Source organism: Paramormyrops kingsleyae, chromosome 24, assembly GCF_048594095.1.
Source record: "Paramormyrops kingsleyae isolate MSU_618 chromosome 24, PKINGS_0.4, whole genome shotgun sequence".
NCBI lineage: Eukaryota > Metazoa > Chordata > Actinopteri > Osteoglossiformes > Mormyridae > Paramormyrops > Paramormyrops kingsleyae.
In genome coordinates, this window is record NC_132820.1 from 6,764,068 (window position 1) to 6,789,624 (window position 25,557).

Below are 25,557 nucleotides of genomic sequence, written 5' to 3' on the forward strand. Positions count from 1 at the left end.
CTGTGCATGTGCTTGCATGTCTGCGGCAGTAATTGAGGCCTTTTCTGAGAAAGAGCCGTGAGAATGAGTCAGGAGCGGCTGTTTGGTGCTGAGGTGCTCTGTCTCGCTGTGTTGTTGAGGCAATAGGCCAGGCGTCAGGACCTAAGTGAGAACTTTGGCTGCAGCCTCACCCAGATGACCCACTAAGTCTCTAAACAAGGGGCTTCCCAAAGAGTTTGGCTCCCGTAGTGTGATATTCACAGATAACCGTGCGTCTGAAAGTAGCGTGCGCGTTTTGTCTGAAACTCCGCCGATCTTAATGATGACCTGCAGAGGAGTGTGCCGTTCACACGTGTCCCGGTCTGGTGGAGGCGTGACCTATGAGCTTGGCAATCTTAACCAGGTGTGCGTGAAAAGACAGCTGATGACTTGTGCTACCAGATGCCTTAATCGTCCTTGGGGCATCCTGCTCTGGTTTCCACCAGAATACCTTTCTTTTGTCTCGTCCGGTTTACACGCAGAGATTTTAGTGTTTTTTCCTCGCCAACAATGACAGCTTTATGGCGACGGGTTTTCCACTTAGGGCTTTCGTGTTGGGTTTCCAGTGTCCAATATCGTATCCCTCTCCCGGGGAGAGCCTCGTATGGGAAGATAAAAACAATGCCGATATGGGCAGGGTGAGAGAGCCAGTGGGAAAGGGGTAGGAGTGTTTATAGTCGGTGGTTCTGCGTAACCTGTTTGGTCGCTCGGCATCCTGACGTTCATCATCCCCCCCCCCTTCCCTCCCTCCCCCTGGGATCAACACCACCAGTTAACGCGAAGTGCTGTCCCGTGTTTCCCAGCATAGCCCCTAAAGGTTAGCGAGCTCTGCTGGACCAGCCTAACACAGTATATTCCCTGAGAGAGAACCATGTGCGGCGTGTGAGAATAACTGCTTTATGTCACCCGGGCTTTCCAAAGTCACTCGTACATCCGGTCTGCTCCTGTAACACAGGAATGTAACATTAAATGTTCTTATCATAGGAATTGCTACTAAGTTGCTCGGTCATATCACGACTGCTCATTTATTTACACAGTTAAACTGATTTTAGTTTTTTGTGCCCCTTAGGCTGAGTGAATGATTCGATAAGCGCGGTGTTTGATATGTACCAAAGTACTTAGGATGCGTGGTTTCAAGGAGAAAAAGAGAGAGAGGGATAAGAGGAGAGGATAAAATAGTCAGGGCTGTCTTGCAAACCCTTATGCTTCATCAACCACTCAGATTTTTTTTTATTTCGTTTACCGTAAAGATCATTCCAGTACAAGCATATCAAGCTCTGAAAGTTCTGGTTTTAACATACTGTATTACTTTAACGAGATGTCGCTAAAATATTGAAGGTTTCTTTTTTTTTTGTTAGAAGAGTGGGACATTGTTACAGTTTTGGCCTTAAAAGAGAAGTAACAGGAAGTGTGACGCGATCATGACTGTTCAGTACATGAACAATAAGAGTATCACGTCTACTGTATGTTCACGGTTCTTGGACAGAGCGGTGACAGTGCTAACCTTATCACTCCTGGGGCACATACCTGCGTCACATCTTAGGGTTTTAGATGATGAATCGTTTATTAATTAGCGGGAGCGAATGCTTGCCGGCAGGCGCCTGACTCTGCATCTGCTTGGCGAGGGAGCGCGGCGCTCATTAAACGCCAGCGTTGCCATTGTTCTTCGAGCGTGACGCACCGGACTAAAATGTGCCTCTTCTGCCTTTTCTGCCGATGTCATGCTAGATCACGCCGGAAAGCAAGGCGGCCCTGGGGAACCTCTGCCCTGGGGACCTCATTTTAGCCATCAACGGCGACGGCACGGAGACCATGACCCACATGGAGGCCCAAAACAGGATCAAGGCCTGCAGCTCGCAGCTCGTCCTCGTCATCGACAGGTAGCCCCAGGACAAACGCGCCATTATAATTCCCAGCAAGGTGCATGCATGTAACACTCTAAACAAGCTATCAAATACAGTGAAATACTGCATTTAGTACCAGAGGCTGCTTATAATTATCTTACATGACTAAATCCCCAATTACATCTGGTTAACCACTACAGAGAGACGAGATCCATTCACAGGTAATTAGTCGACTGAAAGTGAGGAGGGATCGGTATTAAGGTTAGGTTTAGGGTTAGGTTTAGGGTTAGGGTTAGGTTTACATCAGTGGTCCTGCCATCCTGGACTTGTTATATAACTAGACATGTTTTTTAAAATTTCCTATTTGCACAAGTATAGGTATATTGGAATTATTTCATTTTCATATATCCCATCTTCACACACACACACACACACACACACGCTGGTATCTTTATGGGGACTCTCCATTCATTTCTGTGAGCAAAATGCTAATTCCAACAATGACGACCTTAACCCCTATCCTGCCCTAACCATAACCACAAGTAACCAAACAAAAGGCTTTTGGCTTTTTTAGTTCTCTGGTTGCTGTCACAGGTTTTTATGAAATGGTCACACACAACATTGAATTGAATATCTGACCCCCCCCCCCCCCCCCCCACACACACACACACACACACACAGTGGAGAACAAAGCTTGGTTTTTGAGTGCAAGGATGGTTTATTTTTTGCATTATATATATATATATATGTTTTACATTATTATATATATAGATTTTGTTTACTATATATTATATATACATAAATATATATGTGCATATATATACACTCACCTAAAGGAATATTAGGAACACCTGTTCAATTTCTCATTAATGCAATTATCTAATCAACCAATCACATGGCAGTTGCTTCAATGCATTTAGGGGTGTGGTCCTGGTCAAGACAATCTCCTGAACTCCAAACTGAATGTCAGAATGGGAAAGAAAGGTGATTTAAGCAATTTTGAGCGTGGCATGGTTGTTGGTGCCAGACGGGCCGATCTGAGTATTTCACAATCTGCTCAGTTACTGGGATTTTCACGCACAACCATTTCTAGGGTTTACAAAGAATGGTGTGCAAAGGGAAAAACATCCAGTATGCGGCAGTCCTGTGGGCGAAAATGCCTTGTTGATGCTAGAGGTCAGAGGAGAATGGGCCGACTGATTCAAGCTGATAGAAGAGCAACTTTGACTGAAATAACAACTCGTTACAACGTAGGTATGCAGTAAAGCATTTGTGAAGCCACAACACACACAACCTTGAGGCGGATGGGCTACAACAGCAGAAGACCCCACCGGGTACCACTCATCTCCACTACAAATAGTAAAAAGAGGCTACAATTTGCATGAGCTCACCAAAATTGGACAGTTGAAGACTGGAAAAATGTTGCCTGGTCTGATGAGTCTCGATTTCTGTTGAGACATTCAAATGGTAGAGTCAGAATTTGGCATAAACAGAATGAGAACATGGATCCATCATGCCTTGTTACCACTGTGCAGGCTGGTGGTGGTGGTGTAATCGTGTGGGGGATGTTTTCTTGGCACACTTTAGGCCCCTTAGTGCCAATTGGGCATCGTTTAAATGCCACGGCCTACCTGAGCATTGTTTCTGACCATGTCCATCCCTTTATGACCACCATGTACCCATCCTCTGATGGCTACTTCCAGCAGGATAATGCACCATGTCACAAAGCTCGAATCATTTCAAATTGGTTTCTTGAACATGACAATGAGTTCACTGTACTACAATGGCCCCCACAGTCACCAGATCTCAACCCAACAGAGCACCTTTGGGATGTGGTGGAACGGGAGCTTCGTGTCCTGGATGTACATCCCACAAATCTCCATCAACTGCAAGATACTATCCTATCAATATGGGCCAACATTTCTAAAGAATGCTTTCAGCACCTTGTTGAATCAATGCCACATAGAATTAAGGCAGTTCTGAAGGCGAAAGGGGGTCAAACACCGTATTAGTATGGTGTTCCTAATAATCCTTTAGGTGAGTGTATATGTATATATATAAAATATGTTTTTATATATATTTAATGCTGTTGTTACACTGCTGGACAGCTCAGGGAAACGAAGGAATGGATGTGTACCTATTGCCCGCTCCAGAATGAGGCACGGCTCTCGGTGTTTGCCGGAAGGCAGGAACTCTGAGCCACAGGAGGATGAGGAGGCGTATTTGGCTCACCAGGCCGTGGAACCCTGCAGTTCTGCGGCCCGCCAGACGCCCTCAATGCAAACGAATGATCCGCCTCAGCGCCGCTTTAGCCCAGTGGAATGTGAGGGCCTGCACTGCCCTAAATGAACGGTTTCAGGAGCCCGCAAGGGGAGTGGAAAAAAAAAACGCGCAGGGATTAGCGTCCATGCTGCCTCTCTGCCCACGGAACCGGACGGAACCCGTCTGTTTCTGCCCAAACAGAGAGGCTAAATGTAAATCTAGATTTGACCTGTATGTCTGAGTAATCCCCGAATCGGATTCAGTCCCATAAGCTAGTACCGGGTGGATTTTCTGTAATTTTTTGCAACGTAAATTAAACCCTCTTTGTTGCTATTTATGGAAATCCTCTTCCCCGCTCCAATTTCGACTACAGGCCAGATCATTTGTTGTTAAATAAATCTGCTGCTACGATACTCCAACTCTAAACTCGGGCATAAAGACTCCCAAAGGCTGTGAGCTGGGAAAACTCCGCTTGAGAGACTTTGGCCTGTCATGGAAAATAATTAGACCCCGTTTGCTTTATTTGTGTTCTGGCTCTTTGACCACACATGATTACAATCAGCTTGATGTCTCTTTAGAAGTCCTATAGGTCACACTCTGGATTTTTCAAAGCGGATCCTTCCATTTATTGATCTCCTCCTACAGATAACTTTCCACAGATATTTAAACGCTGTGAAAATCTTTACAGTGATGCAGTTTCTGTGATTTATATCCTCACTTGTTTGTTTGTTTTTCCTCAGGTTACCTCCTAGAGAACATATTAAATTGCAATGTTAATGATGATAAATATGTCAGAAACGTATTACACGCAATAACATAATTGTACTTGGGGCAATATGATGAAAACAATGCCTGAAATATTTTGCCTTATTTAGGCATGATGGGTCAGAGATAGTGAAATACAGTGTTTGCCTTTGGAGGTGTGGCACAGAAGGACAGAGGGACGCGCAATGGGAGGTCTCCTCTCTGTAGTGGGTAGCGCCCCCTGCCTGTCACGCAGCGTTCTTCTGCTCTGGCAATGGAGTGTGTGACTCAGTGGGCTGTGAGTGGAAGGTTTCACTGAGGCGGAGATCCCCAATTCTGGAGGGCCAGAAACTGACACATATTCCAGATTTCCCAGCTCAAAAACATCTTACTCAGCTAGTAACCATGTTTAGTAGGTGTGTCTGAGCAGGAAAATCTGCAAACTGTGTTGGATTTTGGCCCTTCTGGGCCGGAATTGGGGGAACGCGCACTAAGGATGTCAGTTGGACCCTTGAGTACGGCCCGCAGCCCCCCCAAAATGCTCCATGGGTGCCCTGACCCAGTGCTTGGTCCCCCAAGCTTCGCTCTCGACAATATATATCTGTGTGTATGTCTCCAAGGAGGCCATGATGGGATGTGCGAATCCTAAAGAATGCCAGAGCACTTGTGCGAAAAGGGGAATTAAGGATGGTTTTATTTTTTCAGGGGCTGTGGTTGCACGTGTTTGCGTGTGACGGCCTCTTTGCACGCGAGGGCCGTGCGGCAATACCGGCTACCGAAATCGGCGTAGGCAGCCGGTAGAGCCCCGCGACAGTGGCCCCCATACGCACCTCTGTAGGCAGGGACTCCTTTCAGATCGAGATCAGCGCAGCTTAGACTGTTATGTAACATTTTTAATTATGTAGAAGAATTGGCCTTTGTGCTACAGTGGAAGGCGAGTCAATTGCTGAATTGTTGACAGTAATTAGACGACGCACAGGTTCACAATGAGAGAGGCTTAGCTTGAGCCGATGAGTTAACTTTCCATGAGGGGATGAATCTCAGCTTGCCTGAAGGGGACCAACCCGTCAGAAAAGTCTGATGAATGAACATATTCAGCTGGTGACAAGGGGGCATCTCCTTAGACGGAGGGTTTCCGTCAGGTAGAGGGAGGGGCAGATGAAAAAAAAAACTGGAAAATCTAGAGGATAACTGGGATGCTGAGTAGGTGGGCAGCAGACCTCCGTGGGTGACGGATTTAAGGTATATCGGGATTTTTAGCGATTTTTCGTGAATTAAGATGGGATGTTGGGGGCCGGTGAGGCTGGAGAAGTGCACGGCGGTCATCGCTGCGAGCCGGGGAGCAGGCAGCAAGCAAGGAGACATTATCGGGTGTTTGGGGTCGGCAAGGGGATTGGGCCACGGGTTGGGCGGACCAGAGAGACGGACGAAGGATGAAGGAATTTACGATTTATGAGAGAATTATTTGTAGGGTCGTGGAATGTATATTTGTTTACGAAGTTGCATTTGTAAGTTACATTTTATTTATTTAGCAAGCGATTTGAGACTTGAGTCAAGCCAAGTTTCTTATTTATATAGTACGTTTCATACACTGCTGTCGTTTGAAGTGCTTTACAAATGAGAAAGCAAGGTCAGCCAATCCCTGGAGCAGTTGAAGGTTAAGGACCTTGCTCAGGGGCCCAATGATGACATCACTCTGCTGACCCTGGGATTTGAACCAGCAACCTTCCGATCACACACCTCCCCCCAAGCCTGACTAACGGGAATCTTGTTTAGTATATTCCGTGAAAATAAATTACATGAAGCAGGCAGTGTAATATACTACAGACTTTCTTATAGCATTTAAACCCGGATATGATCTTTGGTATTTGAGGCATTTTGTGTACAGTGCAACCACATGCTGAGATGTTTAGTGAGAAGCCGCGGTAGATTATATTCAGTTACCACAAATCAAGTTTCTACTAAAAATAGAGGGAATGATGAAAGAGAGTGCTGTTTGCCGGAAAAGGCTTTAATGCTAACAGTTAGGAATGGTCTCTGATCTGATTGGGAAAGGCACGGGAATGGAGACAGGAAGTGGTGGGGAGGCTTCCAGGCCGAGTTAGGGTTGTAACCCAATTCAGAATGACCTCAATAATCAGGACGTGGAAAATGTGTCATTTTCCGGATCTTTGGCAATGTATAAACTGATCCATCAGAAGTAAACACAAGGTACCCTAAGGGCAGATATATCGGAACTCTTCATATAATAGCAGTATTGGTGTTTTCCAGGGTGGTGTGGTGGCTCAATGGGTAAACCAGTGGGCTTATGCGTCTGTGGTTGTGGGTTTGAATCCCAGTCCTAAGGATTTTATAGTTTCCCATATTTTTGAGGGATTTCTCCCGCAGTTCAAAGAGATGTGCTTCAGGTGAGCTTGTTCTGAGGGCAGGACAAAAAAAAAACATGTGATTGGTTGGTCCGGCCTACCTCTAGTCGCTTGGACCCACCTCATTAGTCATTACTCGTGCTCTGTAATGGACTGGCATCCCATGCAGAGAGTCTCCTGCCTTTCGCCCACTGATTCCTTGGATAGGCTCCAGGTCTACAGTGACTCCACATTGGATAAGGATTGATGGATGGATGTAAAAACTCCACAAAGGGAAAAATATATAAATGTACTTCAGAGTGACTGAACTATAAGTACAAAGGTACAAAGGTAAAGGCATATTACTCCAAGTATTACTCTCTTAGAGTATGAGTACTGCCAGTACTGTTTCAGCCAACTGATCTGTCCGTACGGTCATGTGAGGCACAAAGCTCCTCTCCTGCACTCCTTCTGCCCGAGGTGCTTTACCGGAATAGACTGGCTTCCGCACGAGGTCAGAAATGTGCTCTAAACGGGTACCAGTATCACGCTGAAGCAGCTGTCATTCAGGGCATCGATTGCAGTGCTTCCAGGGCGCCACGTGCTGCATCCTGCATTTTGAAACTCTGAGAAACAATCCTACCACTTGGCAAAGTACTGAGTAATATGAGATGTTATGGTAATCAGCGGATTATTTTTTTCTCCTCAAGGCATCATCAGGGCACCTTATAAGAAGGAAAAAAAATGCATAACTACAGTAGATTTTATGTAACAATGTGTTAAATGATCTGGCCATGGGACCAGCTTGTAATTTCCATTGTGGGACTTTCCTTACCGTTACTAGTGTTTGGTACAGCTTCACCTGACCATGCTAAAAAGCCATAAAGTGCAGAGGAGGGGGGCAGGGTGAGCCTGGGTTACCCAATCACAAGCTTGGCACATCCCATGATTGGGTACATGCCAGCCAATCGGATTATATTTTTGTTATTGTTGCAAAAAAGGTAGGAAGCAAGCCAATTTTTTTTCTCTGGTAGACTTTTTGAACTGTGATGCCTGAATACCCCACTCAGAGTGTCTCGTGGCCCACCCTGCACCTTGGCGCTGGGAGTCTCCTACGAAGTGGCAGTGTTGCCAGCAGAGAAAGTCTGCATGTTCCCCAGAGGTGGCTGTCAAGGAGGCCTTTCATGAAATGAGTACCTACGGGCAGCTTAAGATGTTTGCTCTCTGTGAGGCAATTTGGAATGAGCCCCACCCAGCTGGCAGGTCGGGGGCCACGTGAATCGCGAGGCCGTGTACAGGAGACGCTCCGGCTGGGCGTAAGGGGGGATCATCCCGTCCGCGTGATAACGTTAAACGGAATTAGGACACGGTCCTCGCACTGCCGTCCTGACCATAACGGGCGCGGTGGACGTTTTATTCTTCGTTATAGCGTAACGGCATACCTTCTCTATAGTCGCCCTGTCAGACTTGCACGAACTTGCACTGGCGGAGCCACCTCAGACACCTCCGTTTACTTTGAATGACGTTCCGTTATAAATCATTTGCCGTGACGTTAATAAAATATTGACTGATTTATAACTTGCGACGAACCGAGCGGTGCCCCGCCAGAGTAAACCCTCTGCGGGCTGAAGCACTGCTTCAGCTTAGCATGGTGATTCATCATGCAGGGGGAAGTCAGGCCGAGCATAATAGCCTAAGAGCTAAATTGGCTAATAGACGAATGGCTAATAGCTAATGGCGAGGCTGTCGAACCTGAGAACTCCTCTTGCTGCCAATTACAGCATATGCTAGGGCGAGTAGCACCCATTATTGGACACGGCGTTCCCTAAATTATGTCGTTTCCCACACTGTGATCGAGATGTTTTCCAGCGAATGCCCTCTGGCTAGTCTCGTTAGGTATTCCAACATCTAGCTCCTGAAACTTTGCCATCTGTTTCCGAAACTATGCTGCTAATGAAAAATAAACAGAATTGCTTCAAGCTCCCACCATTTTTCTCCCAAATCTCACCGAGTCCTTCAAATCCATTGGTCTTTAACAAAGTATTAAAGACAACTCCAGAAGTGCCTTTTGTACTGTACCTGCTCCTTTTCTTTATACGTAAACATACACATAATTTTTTTTGCATTATGTATCTTAAGTTCGTTCTTATCAACCGTAATCCATCTTTGCGTCATCTGTAGTCTTTTGTTCATGTGTCGTGCTACAGAATGTGGGATGTCATATCTACATCTTCAAGCATAAATGCATGGGCTGGTTTTGATATGAACACCTCCGCACTTGTTTCTGTTGCTTTTGAGTCACCCGCCTCCGGTTTTGCCGGGCGAGCTGGGGTGATGTCATCAGAGCTTTCAGCCAATGGGGCGGTCACAGAGGGCCCTTTGTGACTGTGTCTCAGGAGCGGACTACTGTGTAGGCGTGAGGGCCTGACCCGTGGTAGATGGAACGTTCTTCTTGAGGAACTCCCTTTGAGCTGTTGACTTATCCCAAGTGACATCATGGAACTGACTTTTGGAAAGATGGTGCTGAAAGCTAGTAGCTAAATAATTTGCGACAAGGTTTCCTGGAATCCTGAGTTGCCAGCCTTCATCTCAAGCTCATAAACCTCCTGCAATTTCTAGGCTCAAGTCATTTGTTCCGCTTAATTTAGATTTAGATGTAATCTTGCGGCCTGCCTGAAATGATGATTTATGGTATTCCTACGGGGAAATGCTTGGTCTTTAGCGGTAGATTGGCTTAATGTGACACTTTCATTACTTTATACCTTTCTGATGTGTTCTTTCAGGACAGATGGAAAGGTCTGGTCCCCAACTGCGCCTGCTGATGACAAAACAAGTCCATTCAGGGTTTGCCAGGGGGCAGAGCTACAGGTATGGGCAACACCAATGGAAATATTAATCAACTAAATTGAGATATAAATCATGTATCGTTTAATGACAATTGAATACAGTAGCAAACAAGGTATTATTTTTGTTCGTGTTCAGGGTTATTGTGAAATTGTGAAGTCATTCATTGTGCATAGTATCTGCTGAAGTCTGTTCCTCATTATAAAGCATTTTTTCCCGGACCTTCCTAAACAGAGCCCTTTATTAAATGGAGTTAAATAGAATAATGTGTCATGATTTATGTCCACAAGCAGATAACTCAGGTTTTACTTAATCCATCCCCGGCGAAGCTGGAATGGAAGTCAATCCTGAGATTAAAGTCTCACGGCAGCTCGGTCCCACGAGGGCGCTGTGCGTGTTCAGGCCTGAGTGATGTCGTCCGAAATAACACTGGGTGTGTCTGACCCGCAACCACTGCCGTTTGCTGAGACAGCCTTTAAAAGCTTCCCATCAAAAATAAACCTCCAAGCCTTGCAGTTTCTGTCATTCTCAGATACTTCTGCCTCGTGGTTATTTATTGGTTCTCATTACGTTCATCGTTATTTTCATATGGCTATTTTATTATTCTTACTACATCTATTTATTATGAATTTAATTTTAAGTTGCAAGTATCTAACTAGAATGTTTAATTCACAAATATTCTCAAGTATTTACATACATACCCAGCGACAACAACGATAATATTATATGCGCCTAGCTATTTCCAAATAGGAATTGTTTATTTATCGCAAGTACTTTAACATAAAAGGAATTTACTTTGACAAGCAAGGACAGTCAGAACAATCAACATGCAAATAATATGCATAAATAACACAGAATAATGTATGAGTAAGTAGTAATGTGTGAGTAACAAAAGCTCTAGATGTCACATGCCTAAGCCCTTTAGGCCTGTTCTAGTCGTGATAAGTTCACCTTCACAAATAGTCACGTCCGTACCATCTGCAGAACAGCAGAGCTTTTAAACTTTTCAAACACAACACACAGTTACGAATGGCACCTCTGGCTTTCATTCCTTAGTCTGCTCTGGGTCTGAAGGGGAGAATCGGACTTTGTGTTCCCCAACGCTGTAGTCCGCAGTGAGCCTCGGATCTGGCAGCTCTTAAAACGCTCCGCTCTTGAGCGAGCGACTTGAACAGCAGGCGCCATTCAGCCTCGTTTTACACGCAGACACCAGGTTTTGGGCCGTGCTCTTGTTCTGTAACTGTTTGCACTGGTCGTGCTGTGTTTGCGCTGTCCTGGATTTCCAGTTAATTGGTCTTTTTTATAAGACAAGAGATGCACTCGGTACAGACGGGTCCATTTAAGTCGAGTCCATTGGAACTGAGCAGATTGGTTTTTGTGGCAAAGCTCAAAGCCACAAGATTGGGAAGAAAGACCAGATCCAGTGAATACAGCAGATACCATGTAATGATGCTGGGCTCATTACTTCTCTTCTAGTCCACAACTTCCCAGAATTCTGCTACATAGTCTAACACTAAATTCCCTGAGGAGGTGCATTTATGTGCTGTGCTGTAATCATCCCAAGTTAATTTTCAGCAGGAGGTTCGTGTTAGTGAAGCAGTGACTCCTGCCTTGCCCATTTGTGTTCAGGCCTATGATTGATGCCGTGAATGAATACATTTGGCTTCTCTGTTTACCAAGACGTGTTTAATCCCAGAAGGGATCGAGAACATTTATTTACCTCTAACAAAACTCCAAGGACAGCTCGCCTAAACAATTTATTATAATGCAAAAAAGCGAAAAAAGCCCAATAGCTCATAATACTTGCTGTGCTGGAAAATTTTAATTAGATGTAATTAATGTTGTAAAACACTCACTGTGTAGTCATCATGGTGTAATTATATGCACTGGGTAATGCGGGGGGAATGTGTGGAAGGTCCCTATTTCGCAAACTCGATAAATTCAACAAAGGTTACTACATGGGCAAAGACTGCTTCGGGCTGACAGTCACAGGAGTGGTGTTTGGTTTGGCTTTGGTTGGCAGTGTGGCATCAAGGGTATCCAGGATGTCGTGGGATAAAATGTAAGTCCGTAGCAGCTCCATAAACACCTTGCCAGTAGTACATGTCTGATCATGTGTTTCTGAAGTCAAACTATGGATGTGCCACAATTTTCCCAAGCTTAACAGTGATGAAATTGAACTAATAGTCATCAGGTCAATATCGACACTCAGCAAAGTTAAGGCCGATCGTCCTCCATTTGGTCCAACCCACCATCTCCCCCTCTCCTCAGGTTCATAACCAAGATGTTGCATTTGATACACACATACCTTCCATAGTGAAAACAGCTTTCTTTCACCTCCACATCACCTCGGCTTAGGTCCCGCCTTTCTAGACTCTGCCCCTGAGACCCTCATTCCAGCCGTCTTAACTACTCCGACTCACTACTCACTGGAATTACTGTTCAATCTCTCCATAAACTCCAGATAGTCCAGAAATCTGCTGTCCGCCTCCTCACCCACACTTGTGCCTACCAACACATCACGGCCATACTTCAGAGCCTTCACTGGCTCCCTATAAAAGAATGCATCCACCCTAAAATACTACTAACATTCAAAGGTCTTACCAGCCAAGCCCCATCATAACTCTCTGATTTGCTTCTCCCCTCAGCCTTAGATCTCCTTCCTCTGGTTCCCTCTCCATCCCTCCTTCCAATCTCCATGGTAACCGTACCTTTTCCCGTTGTTAGGTTCCCAACTTCGGAACTCCCTCCCTTACTGCTATTTGTAAGTTGAACGGAGTCTCTGATTTCAAGACCAAACCCAAAACCTTTTTGTTTGCTTAGGCCTATGACCTTCCCTATCCGTAAAATGTTTTTGCTGTTTGACATATCTGTTTATGTTCTTTGTAAGCGTCTTCGAGCTTCTGAAAAGCGATATAAAAATAAAATGCGTTATTATTTTTATTAATAAGTCACTGGCACTTCTGCATGAATCGGCGATGAAACTGTACTGCCTGGACCTCAGGCCAAAGCCTTTGGGAGGACTGAGAGCACCAGGATGCAAATGGTCAGCCTGCCCAACAAAAGCTGACCTCACCTCATCCTGTTCCCCTGATTGGCCATCCTGGAGAGCATCTGGGGTCAGACCTGCCCTATTGGATGGGTTCAGAATGAGGCTACTATGCCTAACTGCCAAAAACAAGCCTCTTAAGCAGGGATTGATCCTGGTGCTGTGGCAGATTTGGAGAGGAAATGGGCTGACCTTGAGTACAGAGTCTATACAACCAGACATTTTTGGGTGATCTGCCTCCGGGGACCCCAAATTATTTGCCTATGAGGCAATTTTAAAAAGTCCCATAACTTGACGCTGCCAGGCATCCCTGCCCGGCACGCAGGAACAGACTCTGGGTGGCACTTTAAGAGGAAGTGCTGTTCATAGTGTGAAACACCCCAGACGTTTTTCCAGAGAAGAGGGAGTGTATTGAGAGCCTGAGCGTTGCCAAGGATACCTTTTTCAATGGAACTTCCTGTTTAAAAACCTCATTGGTCAGTCTATGACTGCCTGGAGGACAGTGTAGCCCGGAAACCAAGGAGCAGAGTGACACCCGAGTCAAGGGACAGACAAGCGGTGTTGGGAAGGTGAAGCCAAGACAGACTTTTCATAGTGGTAGCAATGTCCGCTTGTGATGCACGCCAACAACCTAAGAAAACTTGGGTGGACAAGTTGAGGGAGGGGACGCCAGCAGTGGAACAAGATGGAACGGATGCTTAACACCGGGAGGAGTAACGACGGTTGAGTGAATTCCGAAGAAAAAGTGGGGGTGTGGGATTTTGGCACCAAAAATAATGGCTTTATGGTGCAAAATGAAAGTATGAGTCCCCTTATGAAATATTAAGTCACGCTCAAGGAAAGGGATGCTCTCACTTGTCGATGTGGAAATTCCAGCTGGATATAATGGCAGGAAGGTATGATTGGAAGTGATTTCATTTTTTTCCCCCCTCCACTTTTAACCTGTACTTGGTCAGCCGCTAATGAATCACAGGGGCTTATTCCCAGTGGAGGCTGTGAGTAACAGAAATGCTTTTTGTTTTGGCTCGGTGTCCTAGACTTTTGCAAATGTTCATCCAATGTGTGCTGATAATAAAAACAGGTTATTGCATTTCCAGCTCGAGTGGAAGGAATCTAAGCTTTAATAATGATGGGGTATGTTGTGCTGAGGTTGTGCAGGGTTAACTGTGCAGAACCTCCGGACCACCGGCCATCTTGTAGCAATCAGAAGCGAAATGTTTCTCACTGTGTGATATACACTGTTAGCAAGGTAGTGTAGTTTGTGTGGATGTCGCAAACTGCTTTTTGTGGATGTCGGAAAAACTGTATGCACTTCGCTGAAAAAAACTGCTGAAAACCAGCTTATGTTGGTAGCTTGTTTTAGCTAGTTTTTTTGTGTTGGTTTTAGCTCATCTAAAATGATCTAAGATGATCTTAGATGGTGATGTCCCATTTGGGTGGGTCACCAGTTGTTCATGCTGGTGTGGCCAGTCTAGCAAGCTGGTGATGCTGGTATGACAAGCTAAACCACCCATATCGACCATCATGTGACGGCATACCTTAAGCTGGTCAACCATCATAAGTTGGTCAACCAGCTTAGCCAGTTTAAGCTGGGGTTTTCTCAGCAGGGTAGAGTTTCGGCATTAAGTTGATCAGTGTGGACAGATGCTAGACATAGCGTAAAGTCTGAAGGCCGCAGATGTTTACGTAGAGACTCCTTGAAACACAAATCCCTTGAAATCAAAGACCTCTCAGGTGTCCTAACCAGCCAATTGTTGACCCACGGCTAGTCACCAGACCCCATGGAGAAGTCACTGACTCATAGGTTTGGTTTCAACACTGGTAGGAAACAAATCAGCCTCAACCCCCCCCCCCTCGTCTAAACACACACGGAACTCCTATAATATTCGTATGGACATGCCTCTACCATCCATACCCAATCTACACCCTTACACTCTCCAACTCAATCCATCCTAGCTGTCTGTTGTTCCTGAGCCAGCTGGCACCACTCATTAAACAAAGATGGCTTAGGATGATCAAGACATTTAAGCAACCTGACTTTGTATACTATAGCAGGAAATAGCTTCAAAGTGTCGTCAGGCACATACGGTTGGCGGAGGCCTCAACTGTATTGTAATATCGTTTTACGTTAAGAAAATATGACTAAGGTGGATGATATGCCCGCTGGCGAGAGATTATTTGATCCTGCATGCTGAAGCGGCTGGCAGCAGAACGCGACCAGGGGTGGAGGTGAGCCTTTCGCATGTTCCGACTGCGCCGAATGGAAACTCGCTGGTGTGATCGGAGCAGCCTGTGAGAGGGCTGGGATGGGGAACGCGAGCGGCGTGAAATGCGATTCGGCGCGATGCGCGAGATGGGCGGCCAAGCTGGCACCGGTGGCGGAGTTCGCTCGTCGAGCACTTATTAGTCCTGACAGTTGAGGTTAATACATGACTTCACATGGTAACTTATTTTATTTTCGCCGCTTCGAAAGACAAGACAGAATCCCTTTATGACTGGAACAAGGAGCCTTTATTTTGAACCAGTCAAATATACCAGGCAGTTGTAGTTAATAAGCCTTAGATCATCTACTTCAAATTGTGCTTTTATATTTTATGGTCATTTCTAGGTTACTTGTGAATTTAATGATTCAGCTTCTGTAATGTAGGTAACCGCAGCTCTTTCGGTGGACTGTGGTGTAACATGACATCTTTTATCCTTTTGCAAACTGTTTAATCAGCACATGTGCTCCGGAGAGGTCAATCTCGCTATCTCGTAATCTTGGGCCACCCCTGGATCGGGAGCTGCCGACCCATTTGTCTGCGTGTTTGCTTTCCCACAAGAGCTAGCAATGGGTAAAGAGATAATTAATCAAACAGCATTCCCCAAGAAAAGGTTTTGGTCTGTCCCGTTTATTGGACGGAAGAGCGAATTCTTTGAGAATGACGGGGGAGAAGCTGTGACCTCGCCATGCAACCTCCATCGAACTTTCTTCATGGGGTCCCAGAATGCACTGCAGCGTCTGTAATTTAAGTAGGAACAATAAAGGTTTTTTTTTTATGTGTTTAGCGATGCGGGACACCACGTGAAATGCTTTCTCAGGCCCGGGGATTGCTGCGAGGCATGCGGAGATGGTCTAGGAACTGGAAGTCAATCAAGAAATCTTCACCGAGGCAGATGATTTTGATTCGCTCTTTCTGCCACATTGACATTTACGAAAAAAGTTCCAGAACTTCTCTGTTCGGACAACAGTTGGTCAAGCTGGAGGTGTTCCTGGGTTAAGAAACGTTTAAAGCTTCTCTTCAAAGACTAAGCACTTCGGCATCGGCGCTGCTCAGCTGAACGCTCTATAGAGTTGTTTCAAATGATCTTTCACACACCACCTACACCCAAAGGACCGTGTTTAGCTATCGCGCTGAAACGGATTCACGAAGGCCTACATTTACAGCCAATAATAACCCCTTACCATAAATACCAGGCACATTTCCTACATATTAACCGGCCTTTTTAAATAGGAGTAGGAAAGGCGAGAATTACAAAATATATTCTGCATTCTTTGCCAAGGCTATTAAAGTCACACTTTCCCACAGATACAACTGCCGTGAAACATCCAGATGATTGAACTTCTCTGAAATGGGCTGCTCCTAGCAACAGGAACTCTTTGAAGCATATTGACAAAACAACAAGATAAGGTTGCCAAGTCGTTAACGTTACTGTAGTAGATAATAGGGCTGCATGTTAAATACGGAGTGCGTCGGGACTAAACACTCATCATCGCGCTGCCGGACTCCCTGCCATTTTGGGAGAGGACCGATAAATCAGTTTAATGAGACACCAGGCTTGACCACATTTATGTAAAGAAAATAACATTCAGCTATAATATCCTAAGAGCGACTTAAAAGACGAGGGGGAGGGGGAGGGGGGAGGTTTAGTCCCAGGCATTACTGACAGGGCACTTTTGTAAGCTATGCACCAGATGTGCAGAATTGTAAATCTGCCATCCAATTTTTTTTTTTAAAACCTTATTAATAGCACACGTGCGACCACTGAAATACAAATTATAAACAAAGACTGCCGTTCTCCCTGTTTACATCAGGAAACTGGCACACGATTTAATCTGTGCTTGGAGACGGATACGTGTCACGTGTATCTTACAGCATAATTATGTTTCAAATGTGCTACTTTAAACAGTTTTTGTTTGTTTTTGTTTTTTTTTGCCTGCTGGCTGAGCGTGTGGAAGTAACGGTTTCAGTATGAGTACATTCTTGGTGGTGTGTAAGTAGCAGTCGAGTCAGGCTCCTTCGAGAGATGAAAAGTTGTTGCAACACGACGGTGACTTGATACGGAAGCCTGAGTCGACGTGCGGCAGCATCCCCGGCAAAAATCCCCCCTCCCCCGGGGATGAAATGGAATGAACGGTGGAACTGGCCTGCACTGAGGTCCTATTCCGGAATATACCATTGTTGGGGGAGGTGGCATCGAGCGAGAAAACCAGAAGGGGGTCCTGCCTGTGTGTGGTCCAGACATTGCAGGGATGAGCCAAGGAAATCGGGGGCCCCTGGACTCCAGTGGGGGTGGGGGGGGGGGCATGAACCTCTGCTTCCTGGAGCCAGGCACCCAGACCAACCCCCACCCCGGCTGCATGAAGTCACTCTAATTCAGACAAAATATTTACCATAGATCACAATGTGCTCATTACCTCCTACAGTGTCTACCTGACAGATAATGGCTTACTTTAAACACCATCCTGTGCCTTATCTAAATACTTGCAGAAGAAATGGAGCTGTGGACGATGGAAATAATTTGTGTGATATATGGAAGGCGGTGAATGCATTAATCATATTAAAACCTCACTTTTTATTAATTCCGTGTTTTCTAAAGCGGCTGGTGTTGCGATATTCCGTGTGTGTTTTTTAATTGTAATTTAACTATGCAGTTTAATTTTAAAAAGAGAAGGACATATATATACCCCATACATGTTAGCTAATAAAATTATTCTTTCATTATTTGATGTGAGGAAACAGGAATCATGCTGTTTGTATTGTGTTTCTTACGTATTTAAAAGTCTTGTTGTTGTTCTTGATGTTCAAACGTGATCCTGGTTAGCAGCACGTGAACATTTTTATAAAATTATCACTGAAACCTTGCAGCATGTGAGTCAGTCTGTAACGTCTGTATGCTGCCGAAATGCACCAGGCCCCATACAGTACGTGCCTTTTCGTTTCTGAATTATGATCATCACCAACTCGCTGTGACCTTTGTCTCCCGCTGTGCCTTTCACGGAAGCACCCAGTTTGTGGTGACCCAGAGCCAGATGTCTCGGGGTTTAACGCAGGGTAAACTCCAATAAAGGCACAGTTTACCTACTGGTGATAGCCGGAAAGGTTGCCAGGTGTTACCGAAGGTTGCCAGTTCCAGATTCAGGAATCACCGTGCTGCTGCACTATTATAAGGCGTTTATACCCCGGAGCAGCACATTTTAATTGAGCGATATTTAGAACTGTTTCGGATAAAGGCACTGGCAAGGTCACAGCGTTCACTCAGACACGTGACAGATCGTAGTCACAGATATGTGTAAACACCATCCCACGATGCCGCTGTTCAAGTCTGATCTGTACGCCTCAAACTGATAGGCTGCTCACACCGAAGCAGCCTCTCCTGGCTTAATATCTTCATGCTTTGTCATTCGCTTTGAATCTCCTCACAAGTAACTGTAGAACATATAGCGATAGATGGGGGGGGTGGTATGTGACTCAGCAGGTTAGGCTGCTGTATCTGTAGTCGGAAGGTTGTTGGTTCAAATCCCCCAGTTGGCAGAGGGAATTCAAACATCAAGACCCTGAGCAAGGTCCTTAAATCCCAATTCCTCCAAAGACTGGCCAACCCTGCATTCTCAATTGTATTTCACTTCGGATAATAGTGCCTGTTAAATAAAGCAAATGTCAATAAGTGTAACAGAAATAAATAAATACAAATTTTGGTTTGCAAACAGTACCAGCCTGTATAGTCTCATAGAAAGTCACAAAGGGGGGGGGGGGAGTGATTGAATGTCTTGAAGCCACCAGGTAAATGTGTATGTATTTTTCCCACCCTGCCCTCATTTCTCCTAGGATTTCCGGCCCATTGGGAGCATTAGCAACAGAAAGCCAGCACAATATCCCACCGACCCCCCCCTGAATAATGGCAGCTGGAAAGCGAGCCCCCAGTACAATAACCCGGCCGGACTCTATGCCAACAACAACGGGGACCGGAGCCTGTCGAGGCAGATGAGTGGCCTGTCTTTCAGCTCCCGCCAGAGGTAACGCGAGCCCAGCGTGTGGGAAAGGCCCCTCATTGTTCCGCGGTTCCGGAGGGGGGGGTGGTAATTGGGAGCACACACCCTGGGGTGTAACCTCGCCTCGGATCGGGGGTGATTTATGTCACGTCGGCACACCTATCAGGTGCCTTATCAAAGAGCGAGGTCTTTCTAGGACAAAAGGGTGTATGTACGCATTGCGCAGCCAGGAGCCTGCCTTTTCCCGACGGCCAGCGAGGGCGGCTGCAGGCTTCCTCCTGGTGCGTGATTTTATGCACCCACGGCCGTGAGGGCAGGCCGCGCAATGAGGCGTTGGCAGGCCTCCCGGGCCGGACCACCCGCACCCCGCTAGCCTTCCGTCTCAAGGCAGGCCTTGTCTCCTCAGCCCCGAGCCGCCAGTGCTCTCCCCGACCAGCCGCAACGGCTTCAACACCGAGTCCGAGGTCTATAAGATGCTGCAGGACCCCGCCGAGCCCATCTCCGAGCCCAAACAGTCCGGATCTTTCCGGTACCTCCAGGAAATTCTACAGGCTGAAGATGGAGGTAAGAGTCTGCGTGCAGCCTTTTGCTGGTTCTCATATTATTTCCGTGCAATAATGTCGGAAAGTGTCACGTGTCATATACAGCAGGGGTCTCAAACTCAAATAACTCGGGGGGGGGGGGGGGGGCACTGGCTAGGAGGTCCTCAGGTCATGCAGACCTCATGGTTTTGGGGAGGGGGGTTGTGACGGTAAACATTTGTGGACCGGGGAGGATTCTGTGGTAAAATTCTCCGAGCCTGGTGCCGGCAAATTTTACTGACGCCGATTAGAGATTCTATTCTCTATGGAAACCGATCAATCAATTGGCGGCTGGATTTCAGAATTAAATTATATGTATAAAACGGACAACCATCGCCAGAAAACCGTCTCACGGATCAATCTGGCTCACAGGCTGGTACTTTGAGTACATAATGTTTAAAACTGTATAAAATGTTGTTAACATATGTTAAGCTCTGTCAGTACATTAGTACCAAAAGCGTTTAATACTGGATTTCTGCCTATAGTATATGCAGTGTCTAAGTCAGATGGAAGGTTAACTTTTGAAACTTTCCTGTTGTTTAATTTTATTATATGTATAAATTCCACACAAGTATTAATTCAGCTGCTAGGCAAATGCAGGACATCGGCAGAGCAGTTGTTCAGACCTAAGGGTGCTGGTTTAAGTCCCAGGATTCGTTGTGAACATTTGACTCGAATTTAACTCATGTTCCTCCACTAAGCACATGCAGCTGTGTAAATTGGTAAAACATGCGGCTTGGAGAAAAGCTGGTTACGGAACAAAGTGCATTGTCATTCCGTGCGGGGCAGCAAAGGGATTCCGGCGAGGGGAATTGTGGGTGACCTTATCTGCGGGCGGGACTCCTGTTATCAGAGGGACTTGAGCATAGCTCGGATCGGTGCCAGCCCCTGTTATTAATATAAATATGGCTGTAAATATTAACAGGCGTTAAAAGAGGTTTTTAACAGGCCATGTTTGACTATGCAGGATGTGTACAGTCCTGAGGACTTTGTATTTTTTTAATTGAGTGCTTCAGATCCCATCTGGTCTGAGAGGGATGTTCTTGGAGTAGCCCATGGATGTAAGCACCCATATGACAGTGATATCCGTATTTTTTCTAGAAACACAAATGTGTGTACCTCCCTGTTATGATCATCAGAGGTTGTCCAAGCTGAAGCCAGGACAGCAAAACAAAGCACGTCAAACTTTTGATTTTTTTTTGTCGTTTAATTAAATCTGCAGTGTCTTGGTCTGCCCAGGTCTTGGGGGCAAGTGCGAAACGTTCTGTACAAGGTCACTGCTTTCGGAGACGTTTCTTCAATGTTTTTTCCCCCCTGCCAGAAAAGGAATCTACTTCTGTAGAACTGCTGGTATATCATCGTCGAGTTTCCTTCGCCTCCGAATTTCCGCGCATTTGATCCGGGGTGTCGGGGGGGGGGGGGGGGTTGAACGCGACCCTTCCGATTTATTTTCTCAGGGCTGCTGTAAACCGTGTGCAGGCCGTCACACATGGCGGCACTCGCCGCAAAACTGACAGCAGCCCGTCTGTGCTTTTATAGCTGTGGTGTGTTAAGGGGGCAGTTTTGCCAGGGGTAGGGTGTCGGGAAAACGGTAACCTCATCGGGGGTGGGGGGGGGTCGAGCGTGACTCAAAACGCACAGCGCGTTTGTCAGAGCGCCGTTCCAAAATCGAGCGTCTGCTTCAATCGGCCTGGATAGGGTGCGAAAGGATAGGAGAAAGATCTCTGGAAAGGAGAGCAGGATGTGGTGCCGTGACAGCGTGTTGGGGGGGGGGGGGCTCAGCTGCACCGTAATGCCCCCCCCCCCACATTAAAGGTGCTGTAGCGGAGTAAGTGTTGAGCTAATTGCTCCATTTGGCAAGGCCGCTCCCCCCTCCCCCCCACAGGGTGCAATACTAACACTGCTGTGTGAGCATTGGCGCCTTTATGAGGAATGCCCCCCCCCCCCCCACCCCCACCCACCTGTGACTGACGCGCCCCGCAGTGCCAGGCCTGGCTGTCGGAGCAGCCTGAACTTTAACGTGCGAGTAAAGAAACGTCCTGGCAGAGGTGCGAAACCACCCCCCCCCCCTAAGCCAGTAAGAGATCCTACTCTGCCCCCACCCACTCCACGCCCATCGGCACAAATACGGTATGTTTTGCAACTGCGGGTGGCGCCGTCTCGACGCCCTTTTCGCTTAGAGGATCAAGGGTGTGATGAATGTCTCTGACAGCCGGCGCGGGACGGGGTTCAAACCCCCTTCACACGCAGGGTTACTGTGTGTTTTCTTCCTGACTCCTGCGGCTTGGTTTGCAGGTGTCTCCCCAACAGACCGACCCGGCAGGACTGTGAGGTCCCCGGTCCGGTCCCCAGTGCCCCGGCTGTCCAGTCCCATAAACACCCCTCTGCCCAGCCTGCAGAAGCTGCCTTTGTGCACCCGCTGTGGGAACGGCATCGTGTGAGTGAATCGCCGTGGTTACGCCATGAGGGTCTCGAGACTCCAACCTCATGGCCCATAAAGAACAGTCCTTCCACGGTTAAGGTTTATGTTAGACTCCTCCGGGAAGTATCTGTGGTTTGTAATCTGCCATATTGCCTCAGATAAACAGTGACTGCGTTTAGCGGGAGGAGGAGAGGTGAAATTCAACGTCCACACGGCACACAGAGGTGGGTAGTTTAGGTCCAGAGAGTAAAAGTCCAGATGAAGATTTTATTTCATCCAGCAAGTTGAGAACTCTGTGACTTTTTATACTAATCTGGTTTGTTGAAACTAAATCTTGGCTTGGAGTTTCACAGTCTGCACCTCAGTTACCCACCTCGACACACTTTGCTAAAGTTCCTCCATAAGCCGTGGTTCTTAATGTACCTGCAGCAGTTGTTGTTCTCAAATCTCATCCAGCGATTGCCGTTCTTAAGGTTCCCCCGGCGATTGCCGTCCTTAAGGTTCCCCCGGCGATTGCCGTCCTTAAGGTTCCCCCGGCGATTGCCGTCCTTAAGGTTCCCCGGGCGATTGCCATCCTTAAGGTTCCCCGGGTGATTGCCGTCCTTAAGGTTCCCCCGGCGATTGCCGTCCTTAAGGTTCCCTGGGCGATTGCCGTTCTTAAGGTTCCTCTGGCGATTGATCTTTTTGTTCATTATTGGGTCCTACAGGACAATGATGTAGATTTGGGTATGGATGGTAGGGGCGTGTCCCTTCTGATATTTTAGGAGTCCCGCGTGTGTTCAGGGGGGGCAGGGGGGTTCAGGGAAGATTTCGTCCCTTCCGAAGTTGAAACCAGACCTACGTCCTTGCTGCAGGGGTACCATAGTGAAGGCCCGAGACAAGCTCTACCACCCCGACTGCTTCATGTGCGACGACTGCGGCCTGAACCTGAAGAAGAGGGGCTACTTCTTCATCGAGGAGAATCTGTACTGTGAGAACTGCGCCAAAGCGCGCGTGCAGCCGCCCGAGGGCTACGACGTCGTCGCCGTCTACCCCAACTCCAAAGTGGAGCTAGTCTGAGGGGGACGTCCCTCCAACTCATGCCTGTCATTCCCGTTATTTTTTTTTAACTCACAATGTTTCACTATGCACTGCATGTCCTAACGGCACGGCAGACGGCGATACGGTTTAACGAAAGCGACCAATAAAACTTTCTGAGGTCATTCTCCATTCCTACTCTGTTGCACTTAAAGCACACTATCCTTTGCTAAGATGGTTTTAATCTTTGTGGACGTCGTTCTGTCTTGAAAACTTGCGGAGGTTTTTCGGATAGGTCATTTCAGCTCGGAGTACTAAAGTAGAAACTTCATTTTGCATAGCCTTAGCTCTTCTGCGGTGGTAGCTGTTTTTTTAATGCTAGTTTTAATATGTCGCGTACGGCTCATAAAGTATGATGGCCGTTTCTTGGAGGTGATGAGTGATTCATTAGGGACACAAAGTGCCGGAGGAGGAGAGCCTGATGGGTACAGGAAGGAAGTTAGGGTTCTCGCAGCTTAAACGCAGTCTCAGAGTAGCCATTTCAGTGGCATGTGTTGAAATACATTTCACTGCTTCTCAAACTTTGGAAAACTGTGGGGAATTGAGACGAGACGCAGACGGCAGGAAGACACTCTTTCAAACGTCTGTCCGTGGACCGATAAACATGTGGAAACAATATTAATTGGTTTTGGTTTCGGGCGAAGTTATCAGTACTGGCAAAACAACAGGCTCATTCTGAAACATCATTTTACTGTTAATGTAAAATGTCAGGGTTAGCTCCTCTAAGAATATTAGATTCCACTGCTAGTGATTTGGAGTAACCTTTTAAATTTCACTGCAGAATTGGTTTGCTTTGGATCTTGTCCGTAACAGCAGCTGCGTTAAATTGAATTTTAGTGGTTTGGTAGGTGAAGTTTGTAAAATATTTTGAATGTATTTTAAAATCAATTAGGAAAAGGTATTTTTCTAAGGGCGAGCGGGTTGCTGAAGAAAATACTGTATTCTGGCAGAACGTTTTTGCTTGCGGTAATGCCTCATTAGATTAACCCCTGCCTTTCCACAGCAGCACCAGTATCAGGTGATCGATGCCAAGAGTTCTGTAAATTGTATGGAATGATGTGTTTTTCTAACATATTGAGTATTGTATATATTTGTTAATTGTTTGCTGCAAGTTTATTTTTTTTCTTATTGCAAAACAATAAACTGTCATTGATTACTTCACACACCTTTCATAGTGAAATGCTTACTGGTCATTCCAGGAGACGATTTGTAACTTATTGTTTCAGCCACATGTCCTGTTTTGGATTTTCATTCCAGTTTGAGATTAATTAAAGGAAAAAAATGCAAAACCTCCACTGAACAATGTTTCTGTTTTTATCCATACTGGTTTAAGAGATCAGTGCTTGAAATTATATTGACCTTAGTGAATTTTTACATTTATACACTTCTATGTGTAAATATGCTCTAAAAGAATTTTCTTTTAAGTAAATCACATGTAACTTATGTGTTTCAAAAACTGACAAGTGGGTTAGAAATCTGTGCCTGTGATCTGGAGGTTGTGAGTTCGACTCCCGGGGTCGAGAACATGGTCCTATCGCTATTCGGCCTCTCTCACTTTGAAGAAAAGTGGCAGATAAAATGAATTCACGTTGTTTTTTTCGTATAAAAAGGGTGGATGCAAACCTAAAAAGGAGTCAAATGTGCAGATTCAGGTCCAGAAAGTAAAAATCCAAACCAGGATTTTGTTTCAACCAACCAGTTGAGTACAATGTGATTGTGACTCTTTATAGTCAACTGGTTGGTTGAAACAAAATTCTGGTTTGGAATTTTTACTTTCTGGACGTGAAATGTCCGCCTCTGAATGTAACCAAAGGAGTTTGTGGTGGACTTTGGAATAGCAGTCAAGCAGCCAGCGGCTTATACCGATTCCTCACGTTCGGATTCCTCCTAATCAGAAACAGCCCGTGGACATTTTAATACTCCATTAAATTTACATCTATTATTATATTTTCCCAGTGATGCCGCAATCCCCAGAGTGGAGCTTAGAACCGGCAGGCCCCATTTGAGGGGTTCGGTAGCGCGGCGGTGAAGGGGAGATTTAACGAGTCCGGCTTTCAGGCTGACAGGCTGGCCGCGATCGATGCGGCGGCGATCCGGCTGCTCGAGGACAGATCGAGA

General features: G+C 46.3%; 1 protein-coding gene across 1 annotated transcript in view; it reads left to right on the forward strand.

The window, feature by feature from the left end:
- pdlim4 (PDZ and LIM domain 4) overlaps window positions 1-24,732 on the forward strand; it is a 30,265-nt gene extending 5,533 nt beyond the window's left edge. Inside the window, exons 2-7 of the mRNA XM_023803546.2 lie at window positions 1,747-1,898; window positions 9,997-10,081; window positions 19,196-19,383; window positions 19,766-19,923; window positions 22,236-22,377; window positions 23,217-24,732. Coding sequence (XP_023659314.1) covers window positions 1,747-1,898; window positions 9,997-10,081; window positions 19,196-19,383; window positions 19,766-19,923; window positions 22,236-22,377; window positions 23,217-23,421 — 930 coding nt within the window. The 3' untranslated portion in view covers window positions 23,422-24,732. The remainder of the gene's footprint in view (window positions 1-1,746; window positions 1,899-9,996; window positions 10,082-19,195; window positions 19,384-19,765; window positions 19,924-22,235; window positions 22,378-23,216) is intronic.
- Window positions 24,733-25,557: the final 825 nt, after the last annotated feature.